Source organism: Rhinatrema bivittatum, chromosome 4 (genome assembly GCF_901001135.1).
Source record: "Rhinatrema bivittatum chromosome 4, aRhiBiv1.1, whole genome shotgun sequence".
Classification (NCBI taxonomy): domain Eukaryota; kingdom Metazoa; phylum Chordata; class Amphibia; order Gymnophiona; family Rhinatrematidae; genus Rhinatrema; species Rhinatrema bivittatum.
Genome location: NC_042618.1, coordinates 457,428,844 through 457,443,302, shown reverse-complemented (window position 1 = coordinate 457,443,302; position 14,459 = coordinate 457,428,844). Strand labels below are relative to the sequence as shown.

The 14,459-nt window shown below is 44.6% G+C and overlaps 1 protein-coding gene across 1 annotated transcript in view; it reads left to right on the top strand.

The window, feature by feature from the left end:
* PTPRQ (protein tyrosine phosphatase receptor type Q) overlaps window positions 1-14,459 on the top strand; it is a 414,802-nt gene that overhangs the window by 341,093 nt on the left and 59,250 nt on the right. Inside the window, exons 46-49 of the mRNA XM_029597117.1 lie at window positions 151-395; window positions 1,466-1,532; window positions 7,047-7,205; window positions 13,735-13,957. Of these exons, the coding sequence (XP_029452977.1) occupies window positions 151-395; window positions 1,466-1,532; window positions 7,047-7,205; window positions 13,735-13,957 (694 nt within the window). The remainder of the gene's footprint in view (window positions 1-150; window positions 396-1,465; window positions 1,533-7,046; window positions 7,206-13,734; window positions 13,958-14,459) is intronic.

Sequence of the window (14,459 nt, the reverse complement as noted above, 5' to 3'; positions counted from 1 at the left end):
CGCATACGTCCATTAGTGGGTGTTTCTCAGCTTTAGAAAACCCTGCTGGATGGACATCCTCTTAGAAACATGTATCATGTTTTAATAATATTATTTGTTGTACAGTGATAACGTAAATACAAAAATGATTTGTTAACCTTTTCTGAATAGTGCCAAAGGATCCCCCTAAAAACTTGACCTATCAGAAGATTCCAAATGAAGTCACCAAGTTCCAGATGACGTTTGTGCCTCCCACTGAACCGAATGGGCAAATCCAAGTTTACCAAGCTGAGGTCTTCAAAGAAGATGCACCAACCAGCTCTCAGATCTACAACCTGAGTATTATTGAAAAATCAAATAGCTCAATAACTGCTCTGATAGAGGGGCTTAAAGGAGGACACACCTATAACATAAGTGTAAGCATTAGCAATAAATGGAAATTTGCTGCCATTATTAAGGCATTACCAATTTATCATATGATTATATCTATGGGCTTTTGACAAGGACAAGGCTAGTGGCTACCACACTGGGCTGCAAAACCTCATCTCTCAGGCTTTTAGTAATGCCATTCATTTTCAACTGCTCAGTTCTTTCACTTCTTCTTTCTGTTTCAAGCTATCTCATTAGTATCAGAACATATGTGCGGGAACTCTTATTTTAAAGAATCCATGATATGGGTTTGAAAGTCATTTGTAGTGAAATGTGTCCTCAAGGGCATATTTATCAAGGTGTATGGCTTTATCCACTCTGAACTACATGTAGGAGGTTGCGGAATATAGGAAAGATTAAATAAATAAATGCTTAAATACAGAGGACAATTTTCAGAGCCATTAGACGAAAATTGCCCTCCTCTGCCCAGCTAAACGCCTGTGCCAGCTTTCACGGCGCGCATGCCTTCAGCCGGATTATAAAGCAGCATTCTCGTGGGGTTGTTCCATACGGGAGAGGGAGGGGGGGATAAAACAGCACGCCTGCCACTCCACCCCCTCTCAGCCCCCTGCACGAGGTTGCTTTAAGCGCTCGGAGTTTGCAGCCGATGTATTCCAAAGGGAAACAACACGCGCTCTTCCCCCTTTGAAAATTGACTACAGTGTGTGCGGGCTAAAAATGCCCACAGACATTGCAAAGATCACGAGCGACCGAAAATCGCACCCCCCCCCCCCCCCAATGGAATATACGCCCTTCCTGGGAGAATATCAGTTTTAAATTAAACTGTTTTGTGACTATGAAGTGATCTTTTCCTGACTACTCCCAGATCCCCATTCGACCTCTCTGCCAAGGTTTATCATACTACGGCCTCTGAATGACGAGGAAAAAAAATAACTTTTAGTGTGGCTCTCCCTTCCAGCTTGTAATTGTGGCTAGCACCAAAGTGTCACACACTCACTGACAGCATTCGAGCAAACGGAAAACGTACTCGGCAACGGAAGAGGGCTGCTTTTCATTGTTCACATGAATAAAATATGCACCTTGTTTCTTTTGCAAGGTCTATGCAGTTAATGGAGCTGGAGCAGGACCAAAGATGCAGCTGAGAGTAACCATGGACATTAAAGGTACAGCCTGGTCAGTCAAGGACCATTCAGCCCCATTCCCTGCATGCTCGGACTTTATCTTCTAATCCGGCAAAGGTCGTAGAGGGCAGCTTGGCAGAGACAAAGCTTTAACGTACAATTTAGAAACTGCAGTACCAGTGTTCTTTGAAAGCATTAACAAGTTGCTTTGAAAGGGGGAAAAAAAAAATATTTCTCGGTCAACTAGCCATTTAACTGCCAGGACCAAAACAATATTTCTAAACGAGCCCTGGTGATTCCAGGAAATAAAGCAGCAGCAGAAGGAAAGAAAACCCCTGTGTGCCCTGGAACACAGGCAATGTTGGTTTGGAACAAGTTTTCAGAAGCAGGAGGGACCATGCCAGCGCTCCTGTGATGCTCGCTAGGTTAAGATGGTAACTTTTGAACAGGCATGCAGGCGCACGTGCGCGCACGATCATCGGCCTGCTCCCAGGGACGCGGCCATTTTATAACCTACGAGCGTATATACGCGCGTGTTGTAGAATAGCCTGAATGCGCGCACATGTGTGCACAATTTTAAGTGGGCGCGCGCCCATGCGCACTAATGCTGCTCCTACCATATTACATGGGGGGATTTTAATAGACACGCACGCCGATGCCATTTCCAGTTTGTTTGTTCCCAGCCCATCCAGGTAAGAGATAGACTTCCAAACCCCCTTAGTTCAATAGCCTCCCTTCTTCCTTGTTAGCCCTGACCCTTAAAACCCCGCCGATCTGTCTATTTATCTTTTCTTTATAGCTTGCATGTCATCCATAGCAGAAGTAAAGTTACGTGGCAGGGGATCCTGGTGCTCGCCTGTGCGCAATAGTTGAAATGCAGGAATGCCCATGCCCCGCCCAGACCTTGCTCATGCCCCGCCCTTATTTGGAACTTTTCATTTGTGCGTGCAGCGGGAGATAGGCACGTACTCGGGCAGCTTTTAAAATCTGCTCGGCGTGCGCCGGCCCGACATAATCATGTATCTCCCAGTTTTGGCTTTTAAAATTCATCTTTAAGGTTTTAGTGAAGAAATATTGTTAACAATTCATTTTTTTTTAGGGATCATTTCCAGCTTCTGACAGCAGTGGATTTACACTAAAACCAGATGGGCAGGACCCTGAAATTGCATTTAATTCTATTCCGTGCCACCAGTGAATAGCATCAGTAACTAGGGGTGTGCTATGAACAGAAATGGTTTTTATATTTCATTTTGTTTCGTTTTTTGTTTCAGTACATTTTTTGGTTGTTGTTTTGTTTCTTTTCGTTTATTTAAAACAAGAAAGGAAACAAAATTTTAAAAATTAAAAAAAAAACAAAAAGCAAATCAGAAAACATTGTTGATCCCATTGAAGAAGAAATAAAACACTGCTGGGCCCTCTCCCGATTCCCTCAATCTCTGACCCTCATCTCCTCTTACCCTAGTGAAGAATCTTCGTGGAGCAGGAGCAAACCTCAGCCGTTCCTGCCCTGCCTTGCACTATGGCTACAAATGATGTTGGCAGGCCAAGGCGGGCATCACTTTTAATTTCTTCCAAACAAAATAGCGCCAGCCAGGCCCATGGCTTCGCAGTTTGTACTATGAACATGTTTTTTTTCTAATAGAATCCTGTTTTGAACTGTCATAGCACTTTGACCCCTTATGCAATGGTAAAACTTTAATTTAAAGCTACTTTGGGCAGTCACGCACATACTGCATATGAACTGCTGCCTGTTCGTTGACTTGATTGTTTCCATTGTAGTTATTTAGGTTCAGTGCTTTGGAGATTAATCAGCTCTTGCAGCATTACCAGGCCTGAGTTTTATGACTCGTCAACGTTCCATCTGTGACTAGTATTTATATGGTTGTCAAGATAAAGCAAGCAGAACACAAGACAATAGATTCAAAATTATCTGGCTAGTTAGTTTCAAGAGACGGAATCACTCATCACCCAGATTTACTAGCCATCATGTCTTCACTTTTGACTCTTGCCCACATACTGTATAGTATTCCAAAACATCACAAATCTTTTTCTCTTTGCTTTGATTAAAATCTGTTTTAGAAAAACCATGTTAAAGCATAGTCTTCAAGTGCTGACCTTTCTCTCCTGACAAATAAAGCACAGTGTGTCCAACCAATTTTTAAATTTAGCAAAATTACAGTGTTCAACTATAAACATCTTTAGCAAATCTCCAATATCAGGGTGATCGATTTCAGCTTCTCCCACCCCCTGCAGGATAACCTTTATTAGGTATATGAAGCTCATTTCTGTTAAAATTATAGCATAATCTATTTTATGGACTAAATATGCCCCCCCCCCCCCCCCCCCGTGAATATCCATTTGAAAATGTCCGAGAACCCTTGGGAACCAGTCAAACGGTTATGCTTCTTTAGGTAAACAAACCCCAAGGCTTGAAGATGGTTTTGCCTTAAGTATGTGAGGACCAAACCCACAGAAAAATCTTGAGTTTGGTGAATGTTTATCCCTCAGGTAGATTATGTGAAAAAGTTTCCGTTTGAAACCAGAAAGTTATGCAGTGTTTCAGATGCACTCAAATATGTTTAAGCAAGTAACTCTCACCGAGGCCTAGATTTTTCATTCTGCTATAAATATAGCGGAATGAAGAGCCGTGGCCAGAAAAGGGGCGGTGGGTGATAGCGTGCACCCGGCCGCATCGCGGTGGTGCTTTTTCGCCGTGGTTGCAGCCACGGCCCACATTATTGCCCCCATAGCGCACCTGCAAAAGGTGCAGTTATTTCCGGCCCTGCTGCCGGCAATGATTTGTAAAACATCGCCCACAGTGCAACTGGGCCAAAATATTTAAAATCCCGCCCAAACCCCGCCCTTTCCCTCAATTAATTTTTATAATCATGATGCGGTTTTTATCGCCTGTGTTAGGGTGTTATCACACTTGATAAGGCCCTAACGCATGTGATAATGGCCCATCACGTTTTGAAAAATGATCCTGTAAATGAGAAATGGTGTTCTCCTTCACATCTAGAGGTACTAATCTCCTCATGGCTCCTAGACAAACTCCTGAATGGAAACTCCCACTCTTAGTGCTCTAAGCTGAAGTTATTATATATGCATGTTATCTCACGTCTGCTGTCCCTTCTCCCAGATTTACGGGTAGGATAGTGAGTTCAGACTCACCTCCCGGATAACTCAGTATCAGACTACAGGGTCAACTTTTGTAAGACTTCCAAGTAGAATATAAGTTTGGAACGATAAAATTAAAAGGTAGCTTGGAAGCCGATCTTGGAAAAAGGTGATTGAATAGTGCATACGGTGTGAAATCTGGAGCTCGGTTTTACAACAGCCCACGTAGGGCTGAAGTTTGTCTACACAAAGCCCATATTGGCTTCATCCCGAATTTTCAGATTCCAAGCATGTCCATTTTGAAAATTAGCAGGGCTGCATGTACCTTAGCGTGGCATAGGAGCACACATTTATATCTACTGGAGAACAGATGTGCATGTCCAAGCAAGCATTCACATGCATATTTCTGAAAATAAAAAGTATGCACAGAAATGATTTCCCTGCCCCAGCTCCACTCCTGTGATTGCTTCTTTGCAGTATGCATAAAAGAACACACCAAATCACTTCCACGCATACGTTTATGCTTACAACCCCCAGGATAACTTTTTAAAAGCCCATTTACTCACATAAATGCTTTTGAAAAGTGCACCCCACCTGTAGTCATATGAAAGGCTAAAAGGTGAATGTTAAAAGCCCGGCCCACACACATTAATTAGGGGATGCAAAAATAATTCGGGATTGCGCCCGCTGAGTGGATTTTAAAAGCCAATGAGATACGCGTGCATCTCTCGCAGCATAGGACCCAAAAAGCACGAAGGAAGGCGATCTATAATAGCCGTCAGGATGAAAGAAAAGAAATAGATGCCTGTAATCTTAAAACAATCCTTTATTGCAGTGGAGACACAAGGGTAGCCCGACTCTGGCCGAGTTTCGCCGTTTCAAAACGGCTGCCTCAGGGGCTTACAATAATCTTCTTGAATTCATTAGTTATATATCGACTAAGAATATAGTGTGATCATATAAAGAGCTGTATGATCTCTTATGTTGCGTCTTGAAGCATTCGCGATAGCAGAACTCCACTAGTTTGCCTTTGCTAGTGGAGTTCTGCTATCGCGAATGCTTCAAGACGCAACATAAGAGATCATACAGCTCTTTATATGATCACACTATATTCTTAGTCGATATATAACTAATGAATTCAAGAAGATTATTGTAAGCCCCTGAGGCAGCTGTTTTGAAACGGCGAAACTCGGCCAGAGTCGGGCTACCCTTGTGTCTCCACTGCAATAAAGGATTGTTTTAAGATTACAGGCATCTATTTCTTTTCTTTCATTCTCTCGCAGCATACACATCTCTAACGTTTTCAAAAAGGGGCGGGGAGTGGGCGTGGTTTGTGTGTCATGGGTGTTTGGGGGCATGAACAAGGGATGTGCACATAAATACACGTGATCTAGCACACGCCGAAGCCCTCGGCCATGTACTTCTGTTATGGATGTCATGTAAGTTAAATCAAGAAAGCTAGGCAGATCTGCGGGGTTTTAAGGATCGGGGGATAACTGGGGGGAGTGAAGGCTATTAAACAAGGGAGGTTTGGAGGACCTATTTCTTAAGTGGGTAAACTGGGGATGAACTGGTAAAACTGGGAATAACGTTGGTGCGCATTGCTTTTAAAATCCCCTGATTTCTGTGGTAGAAGCGGCCTTTGTGCGCACAGGTGCCCGCCCACTTAAAATTTGGAACACATATGCACGCAACCAGGCTATCTTATAACATGCAGGCGTAGGTTAGAAAATTGCTATGTCCCTGAGCGAAGGCCGATGTACGTGCGCCAATGTGCGCCCACATGCCAGTTGGAAAGCTACCGTCCCTTTTAATGTGTAGCAAAACTCAGAATAAAGAGGAACATGACAACTGGAGGAATGGAAGAGCAGTCAAATAATCTTTCACCGTGTTTGAAAACACGTTATGAGGCCTTCAGCAACTACTTCCATACATTTATTTATTTTACTTATTTGTTTTTTATATACCGACATTCGATATGGCATATCACATCGGTTTACAGATTAACTCATGGAATAATATGGCAACGGTGCCTTATTATTATTCCATAGAAACAAAGAACCTTAATTAACAGATTAACTCTTGGAATAATATGACAACAGTGCCCTATTATGATTGCATACATTACATAGTAACAAAGAACCTTAATTAACAAATTGGGACTTATGTTGGTATACATTGAGACAGTGTAACTTAATTAACAAATTGGAATTTCGTTTGAATTACGTCGGGTGATTGATGGGAGTGGGTTGAGGAAGTTGAAGAGCTTGGATTGTAGGGAGGGGAGGAGAAGGGCTGGTACAAGGTGGTCAGGTGGTGTCATTAGCATGCGGGTTGGAAGGCTTTCTGTAAAGGTTCTGGCCAGTTTTATGTTTCGATTTCATCATTACGCCATTTAACTTGAATAGAGTGAAATATTTTCTGTGTGTTTTACAACAGAACCACCACAGCCCAACAAGAAACCAGTACCTGCTTATGACTCCCGTGGAACTCTGCTCGTTACATCTACCACGATCACTATTAGAATGCCCATCTGCTATTTTAATGACGATCATGGCCCTATTCGGAATATACAAGTTCTTGTTGCAGAATTGGAAGGTAGGATACGTAATGGTGTTTGAATAAGTAAAAAACGCATACTGCAGCACGTCCTGGGCTAGTTTTTGTGATTGTAATTGTCCTGAGTTGCATTGATCCAGATGATCACACTTTCATTAATATAATGCTAAGGAAATGTTTTTGTTTTTTTAAATCTACAGGTTAGGGATTACCTTTCCATGGGAAAAATAGCTTGAGGTTTTAAATGTCGAAATTCCAGATGTTAGCAACTGCAGAGAAGGGTAGATGCTCATAAGTTATTACCATTTGTAGTTTATGGAGGTAATTTTTTAATATGCTGCATAAATTTTGAATGAAATACGTGCACAAATTATACCAGTTTTGAAAGGGAAAGTACAAGCATACTTTCTTTTTCAAAATTACTCCTCCAAAACTATCTGCACACATTTATCTCTGCTAGTCTGTGCGCAAAAGGTTTTCAAGAAAATGTACAAGCATAGGGGTAGATTTTCAAAGGGTTACGCGCGTAATATACGCATGTAACCCTTTAAATCCCCTCCGCGCGCGCCAAGCCTATTTTGCATAGGCTCGGCGACGCGCGCAAGCCCTGGGACGCGCTTATGTCTCGGGACTTGGAAAAAGGTGCGGGGAGTGGGCGGGACCAGAGCCTCCAGGCACAGCAGCCATTTGCCGCTGTGCCCGAGATCGTGGGCCAGCTGTTGCCAGTGCACGCAACCTACACCTGCCCGGAGGCAGGCGCAACTTAAAAATTAAAGGTAAGGGGCTGGTATTTATTTATTTATTTAAAATTTTTATATACCGACATTCATCCAGGATATCATATCGGTTCACATTGTAACGCAAAACAAACGCACGGCATAGCGCTTTACATTGAACAGTAAAAACATGATAACAAGGCATTAACAAGAGGGGGGAAATTAACATGGGAAGTTTTGCAATAAAATTATAAACAAAGTTTGCAAATATATACATATATACAAAAGGAAAAAAAGAACTATGAGGTTAATTTTAATCAGGCTAGGAAGTAAGAAGGGGAAGAGAAGGGAGGAGAGCGAAGAAAGAGGGGGGCAGTGAGAAAGAAAAGAAGGAGGCGGAGAAAAGGGGAGGGGAGAGAGGGGCGGTAGAATGGGAAAATAGGGGAGGAGAGTGGAGAGTGGGGACAGTGGTGAGGTATAGTGAAAAGTTAAGTGTACGCTTTTGCAAAGAGCCAGGTCTTGAGCTTCCGTTTGAAAGATTTGAGGCATTCTTCTTGCCGTAGTTCAACAGGCATTTTGTTCCAGAGGGTCGGCCCGGCTATCGATAGTGCACGGGCTCTTGTGGAAGTGAGTTTATAGAGTTTAGGAGAGGGGATAGGCATGGTTGCGAGATGTGCTAGTCTGGTGGGCTTATTGGACTGGTGAAGACGGAAGGATTCATTGAACCAGTTCATTTCGGGATTGTATAGGGCTTTGTGGATGAGAGAGAGAGCCTTATATTGTATGCGGGAAGCTATTGGAAGCCAATGTAGGTCTTTTAGAACAGGTGTAATATGGTCATGTCTACGTAAATTAGTCAAGATCCGGGCTGTGGTGTTTTGTAAAATTTGAATGGGATGGATGGCATTGTTAGGTAGGCCGAGGAGTAGGGAATTGCAGTTGGTATAAGTGAATTGCAGTTGGTATAAGTGAATTGCAATTGGTATAAGTGAAGCCCTTGATCCAGTCCTTATAAGAGTGATGTTTAAAGACTTGTAATCTGTCCTGAATACAAGGTAGAAATGGCGGGCTGGAAAAAGAGAATGTAAAATAAATAAATAAATACATACATACAGTATTAGGACTTTATCCAATAAAGATTTTTTTTTTGATGGGTATAGAATGAAGAAGTGTCCTTTTCTGAATAAGGTCCTTACTGGTACAGTACTTATTACCATTTATGTAATGCAGATACCAAATATTCTTTATTGGTTTGAACTGGTTAGAATTTTGGGATCAATGTTGATATTTGTATTTTATGTTGACCTTTGAATTTTCTTGAGTTTTTTTTCTTACTTTATCGTAAGACAGCCTTTTGTGCAGGAGGGCGACGTATAAATGCGAGTCTAGACGTTGCTGTTTTTTCATGGTGAAATGGCTGAATAGGAGGAGGCTGTGGTGCTTGCAGGACTTGAGGGTATTTTGTACCCCTGGGCCTGCGAGCTGAGTTTCCCCATGGCAGCTGCTGCTGTGGGGGATACTTTACCCCACATACTGTTGCAGGTGAAGTATGCGGGGGTAAAGCAGGGGCAGAGTTTTCGAAATGACATCCCTGCAGGTACTTCACCCGGCCCACCCACAACCCTGCCCTCAGTGTACCCTTTTTCTCTGAGGGAACCGGTACGCACGCTGTCCAGCAGGGGCGGCTCTATAACGAGGCAGGGTGAGGCGGCTGCCTCAGGCGGCAAGAGTTTGAAGCAGCAAAAATTGCCCTTCAAAACTCTCCATCCACGGCCGCCTCACCCTGCCTTCAGGCTCATCAATGCGCAGCTCTGCCCACAAGCCTGTGGGGGTCCTCAGTCCCTGCGGGAAACAAGAAAGAAAGGGCGGCCGCGCGGTGAGCCAGGCAGGAGGATCATGGGGTTTGTGTTGGTTGTTGCGCCCCCATGCCCGTGGAGCCACTTCGACCAACACCGGGCCCCGCACAGTCTTTTAGCACAGAGCAGGAGCATCCCCGGAGGTTCTGCTGGTTTTTATTTATTTACTTTTTGCCGGCACAGCAGTAACAGCAGTGGGGGCTTCGTGCATCTGTTGCCGTTGCCGCTGCTCTGCTCAGGCCACCTCTTTTCCACCAATTGCCACACTCCTGGTCATACCTGGGAACTCTCCGGATTTGGCCCGGAGACTCCAGAATTCTGTCGGGGGCTGCAGAAATAGAAGGAGGAGGAGTGTGGGCCCCGCGCTGGAAGGAAGAGACTCGTCGAGCCACATGCACGAGGAGGAATAGCTTAGGCTCCACGCCTGAATGAAGACGAGCTGCGAGTGCGCCCATGCAGGAGAACAAGGAGCATCTTCCCTCCCCCCCACCCCCACCACCCCTGAAAAAGGAAGAGATCCATTGCCCGTGCAGCTGCAAGGAGGAGGCGTGGAGGAAGGAGGAGGAGGAGCTATATTGGGCCCCTGCAAGGGAAGTTCCTTGAAGGAGATCTGTCCACCCTGGAAAAGGAGGCTGTTGTCATTGATAGGTTTGGAGTAAGGACTGTGTGGAAGAAGGAGAGAAGTGAGTGCATGTGTGTGTGAGTGCATGTATGCGTATGACAGAGAGAGAGAAGTGTGTGTGAAAAAGGGAGAGGTGTGAGTGCATGTGAGTGTGTGAGTGCATGCATGTGTGTGGAAGAAGGAGAGAAGTTAGTGTGCATATGTGTGTGGAAAAGGAAGAAGAGCGAGTGTGCATGTGTATGAGAGAGGGAGAGAAGTGTGTATGTGAGAAAGTGCATGTGTGTGTGTGTGAGCAAACATGTGAGTGTGCTGTTGTGAGAAAGTTTGTGCACATGCTGCTACCACTCCCCCCCCCAACAATCTCATGATGACAGGAAATCAAAAGTTCCCAGATATGCTCCTGGCTCCTTCCCTCGCATGCTTCTGCCGGCAGCTGACAGGAGGCAGTGAGCAGGTCAGCCCTGTTCTTAGCCGCATTTCATTGGGACCTTCCAACCCGCCCCTTCCCAAACCAAGGGGGGGAAATAAAGCAGCAACAGGCAGCCCATGCCTGGGTCCCCCTGACCACCAATGTAAGTAAAAATGAATTTTTATTTATTTATTCAGAGGGGAGAAGAGAGAGAGAGAAAGCACCTGAGTCAATGAATGTGTGTTTATGACTGAGGCTGGCGCCATCTTAAAAAATGGCACAGGACATCCATTGCTCCAATCATGTGACAGGAACCGGCCAATGGCACTGATAGCCCCTGTCACATGGAAAGGGCAGAGTCATCGGCGCCATTTTGATTAGTGGCAGCCAATGGCCCAAGAGGGAGAGATCGCTCCCGGGACCCCCGATGGACCACCAGGGACTTTAGGCAAGTTTTTGGGGGGTCGGGAGGGTGGGGGATTGTAATTAATTAAATCTGAAGGGTTGGGGTGGGTTTGGGGTTTGTTTGGGTTTTTTTATGTGCCCTTTCTCCCCCCCCAAAAAAAACGATAAGAAAACCACACTAAATTTCATGGGTTTTCCTAACGTTTCGGGGACCCCCCTGAACCGCGACAAAATAGGAAATATCATCTATATTTCCTATTTCGTCGCAAGCGAATGCACATCCCTACAAAAAAATGTAAATTGTTGGCTCATTGTGCTGTGGTGGTCAAAAAAGTAAACAGAATGTTAGGAATTTTTAAGAAGGGAATAGTGAATAAAACAGAGAATGTTATAATGCCTCTGTATCGCTCCATGGTGAGACTGCAGCTTGAGTACTGTGTTCAGTTCTGGTTGCCGCATCTCAAAAAAGGTATAATTTCACTGTAGAAAGTACAGAGAAAGGCGACCAAAATGATAAAGGGGGTGGAACAGCTCCTCTATCAGGAAAGGCTAAAGAGGTTGCAGTTTTTCAGCTTGATGGCTAAGGGGGGATGTGATGGAGGTCTACAAAATCATGAGAGGATTAGAATAGGTAAATGTGAATCGGTTGTTTACTCTTTCAGATAATACAAGGACTAGGGGCATTTTGTTAAGTTAGCAAGTAACATAATTAAAAGAAATCGGAGAAAATTATTTTTCACTCAACGCACAATTAAGCTCTGCAGTTTGTTGCCAGAGGAAGTGATTAAGGCAGTTAGCTTAGCTGGGTTTTAAAAAGTTTTGGACAAGTTCCTGGAGGAGGTCCATAAACTATTAGTCAAGTAGACTTAGGGGTAGATTTTAAAAGCCCTACGCGTGCTGAGCCTATTTTGCATAGGCCCGGTGACGCTCACAAGCCCCGGGACGCGAACATGTCCCGGGGCTTGAAGGTGTGGGCGGTCTGGGTGGGACAGGGGCGTGGCCAGAGCCTTTGTAGGGCCACTAGGCCAGGGGATTGTGCGCCGGCACTCAGCCGGCGCACACAACCTACACCTGCCCAGAGGCAGGCGCAACTTCTAAAAAAAAGGTCGGGGGGGTTTAGGTAGGGCTGGGGGGCGGGTTAGGTAGGGGAAGGGAGGGGAAGGTTGGGGGGGGGTGGAAGGAAAGGTTCCTCCGAGGCCGCTCCGATTTCAGAACGGCCTCGGAGGGAATAGGGAAAGCCATCGGGGCTCCTCTAGGGCTCGGCACGCGCAAGGTGCACAAGTGTGCACCCCCTTGCATGCGCCGACCCCGGATTTTATAACATGCGTGTGGCTGTGTGCACATGTTATAAAATTGGGAGTAGATTTGTGCGTACCGGGTTGCGCACACAAATCTACGTCCGCGTTTAGGTACTAAAATCTGGCCCTTAGGGAATAGATACTGCTTATTACCAGCATTAGTAGCATGGGATCTATTTAATGTTTGGGTACTTGATAGGTGCTTGTATCTTGGATTGGCCACTGCAGGACTTGATGCTGGGCTTGATGGACCCTTGGTCTGACCCAGTATGTTAGCTTCTTAGGTTCTTATGTTCCTGGTTTGTTCTGCTTTCCTAATAGGAGGTGTATTGGTGTTTTAGGGCCTGATGTACTATTTGCAGTGTTGCTTTTCATGGGTAGGGTTGATACTGTTTGAATTCTGGCAGTTAGTGCTGTTTTGGTATGGGAGGTTTACTGTATTGTAATTGTAATTCAGTTTATTCATAGCTTTCTGGGGGCCAAGCTCACACCTAACGCACTTTGCAATAGGCCTAATACCAAATGGGTTGCAAATATCTTTCTTTTTTGCGGGAATTTTCCTGGAATATCTCTAGCACTCTATCTGCTACTCCTCTGGGATCCCTGACCCTCGCATCCTCCCTTCCCCAGCATTTCAAATCACCAAGAAAACTAGACTCCAAGTGGGGTAAGCCCCTCCCCCCGCTCTCTCTGTGATTTGACCTGCACCATGCCTTGGGGGAGGGCCTATTTTTTTTCCTCACCTCAGGGAGCAGATTGCCTTGAACTGCCCCTGCTTTCTCCACGTGGAGGGGGGACTTTTAAAGAGTTTTTTTCCTGCTGACAAATGCCTGTTTATCCACAGAAATCCCTTTGAAAATTGCCTTCACAATGAGAATTCCAAAAAGTATTCTTTTGCATCTCAAATATCAACCGAAATACACAGCCCACTGGCATTTGCAAATCTTAAAACTTATATCAATAGGTGTGGCGTGCTCTACACCCGTGGTATTCACTCCCAGCCCTCGAGAGCCGCCAACAGGCCAGGTTTTCAAGACATCCCTAATGAATATGCATGGGATAGATCTGCATACAGTGGAGACAGTGCTGCATGCAAATCTATCTCATGCAGATTCATTAGGGATGTCCTGAAAAACCAGCCTGTTGGCAGCCCTTGAAAGCTGGGTGGGAATACCACCCCTCTACGTGCTTGCTTTGCTCTTCTTGCCTGCAGGGTGCATGCAATGCTATACATCATTTCTTTTTTCTTTTTCTATCACCAGCTCAAAATGATGGAAATATTACCAAATGGCATGACGCTTACTTCAAGAAACCAAGACCTTATTTTACAAATGACGGTTTCCCAAACCCACTCTGCCCACAGAGGAAGGAGAGACTGAATGCTAAAGAAGAGGTGTATGTCATAGGTGCTGAAGAAACGTGCATGCAGCAGAACAGTGAAGATAAATTTTGCAATGGCCCCCTCAAACCTCGAAAGCAATATTTGTAAGTGTTATCATGTACGAGCACTAATAGCAAACGTCACCATTCTGGAGCAATTTTTGCTGGGGAACTGAACTGGAAAAAACCTTTGCGGAGTAAATCATTGATAAATCTCAGAAATGCTTTTAAGCAACATGGGGCACATTTTCAAAACTTTACGTGTGTAAAAACTAGCATACACTCTCGTAAGTAGCCTCTCTTCACGTATTTCATATTTTATAACATTCAAAAATGCGTACATATTATCACTTTTGCACGCAGATATATCTACGTGAAAAAGGGACAGTCTGCAGCGTTCCAGGCAGGGTCAACACGAACACGTTAAGTTGCTATTTTAAAAGACACTTACCCGTGTGCTTTTGCCATCCTACTCGCATATTTTTAAACTTGCAAATTATCTGGTATAAGGGATATCAAATGTGTTTATGTTGTAGTACTGACTGGGTGGGAGGTCTGGGTGAACTGGGGGGAATTCAGGCTGAAGAACCAGAAAGGTCTCAATGAC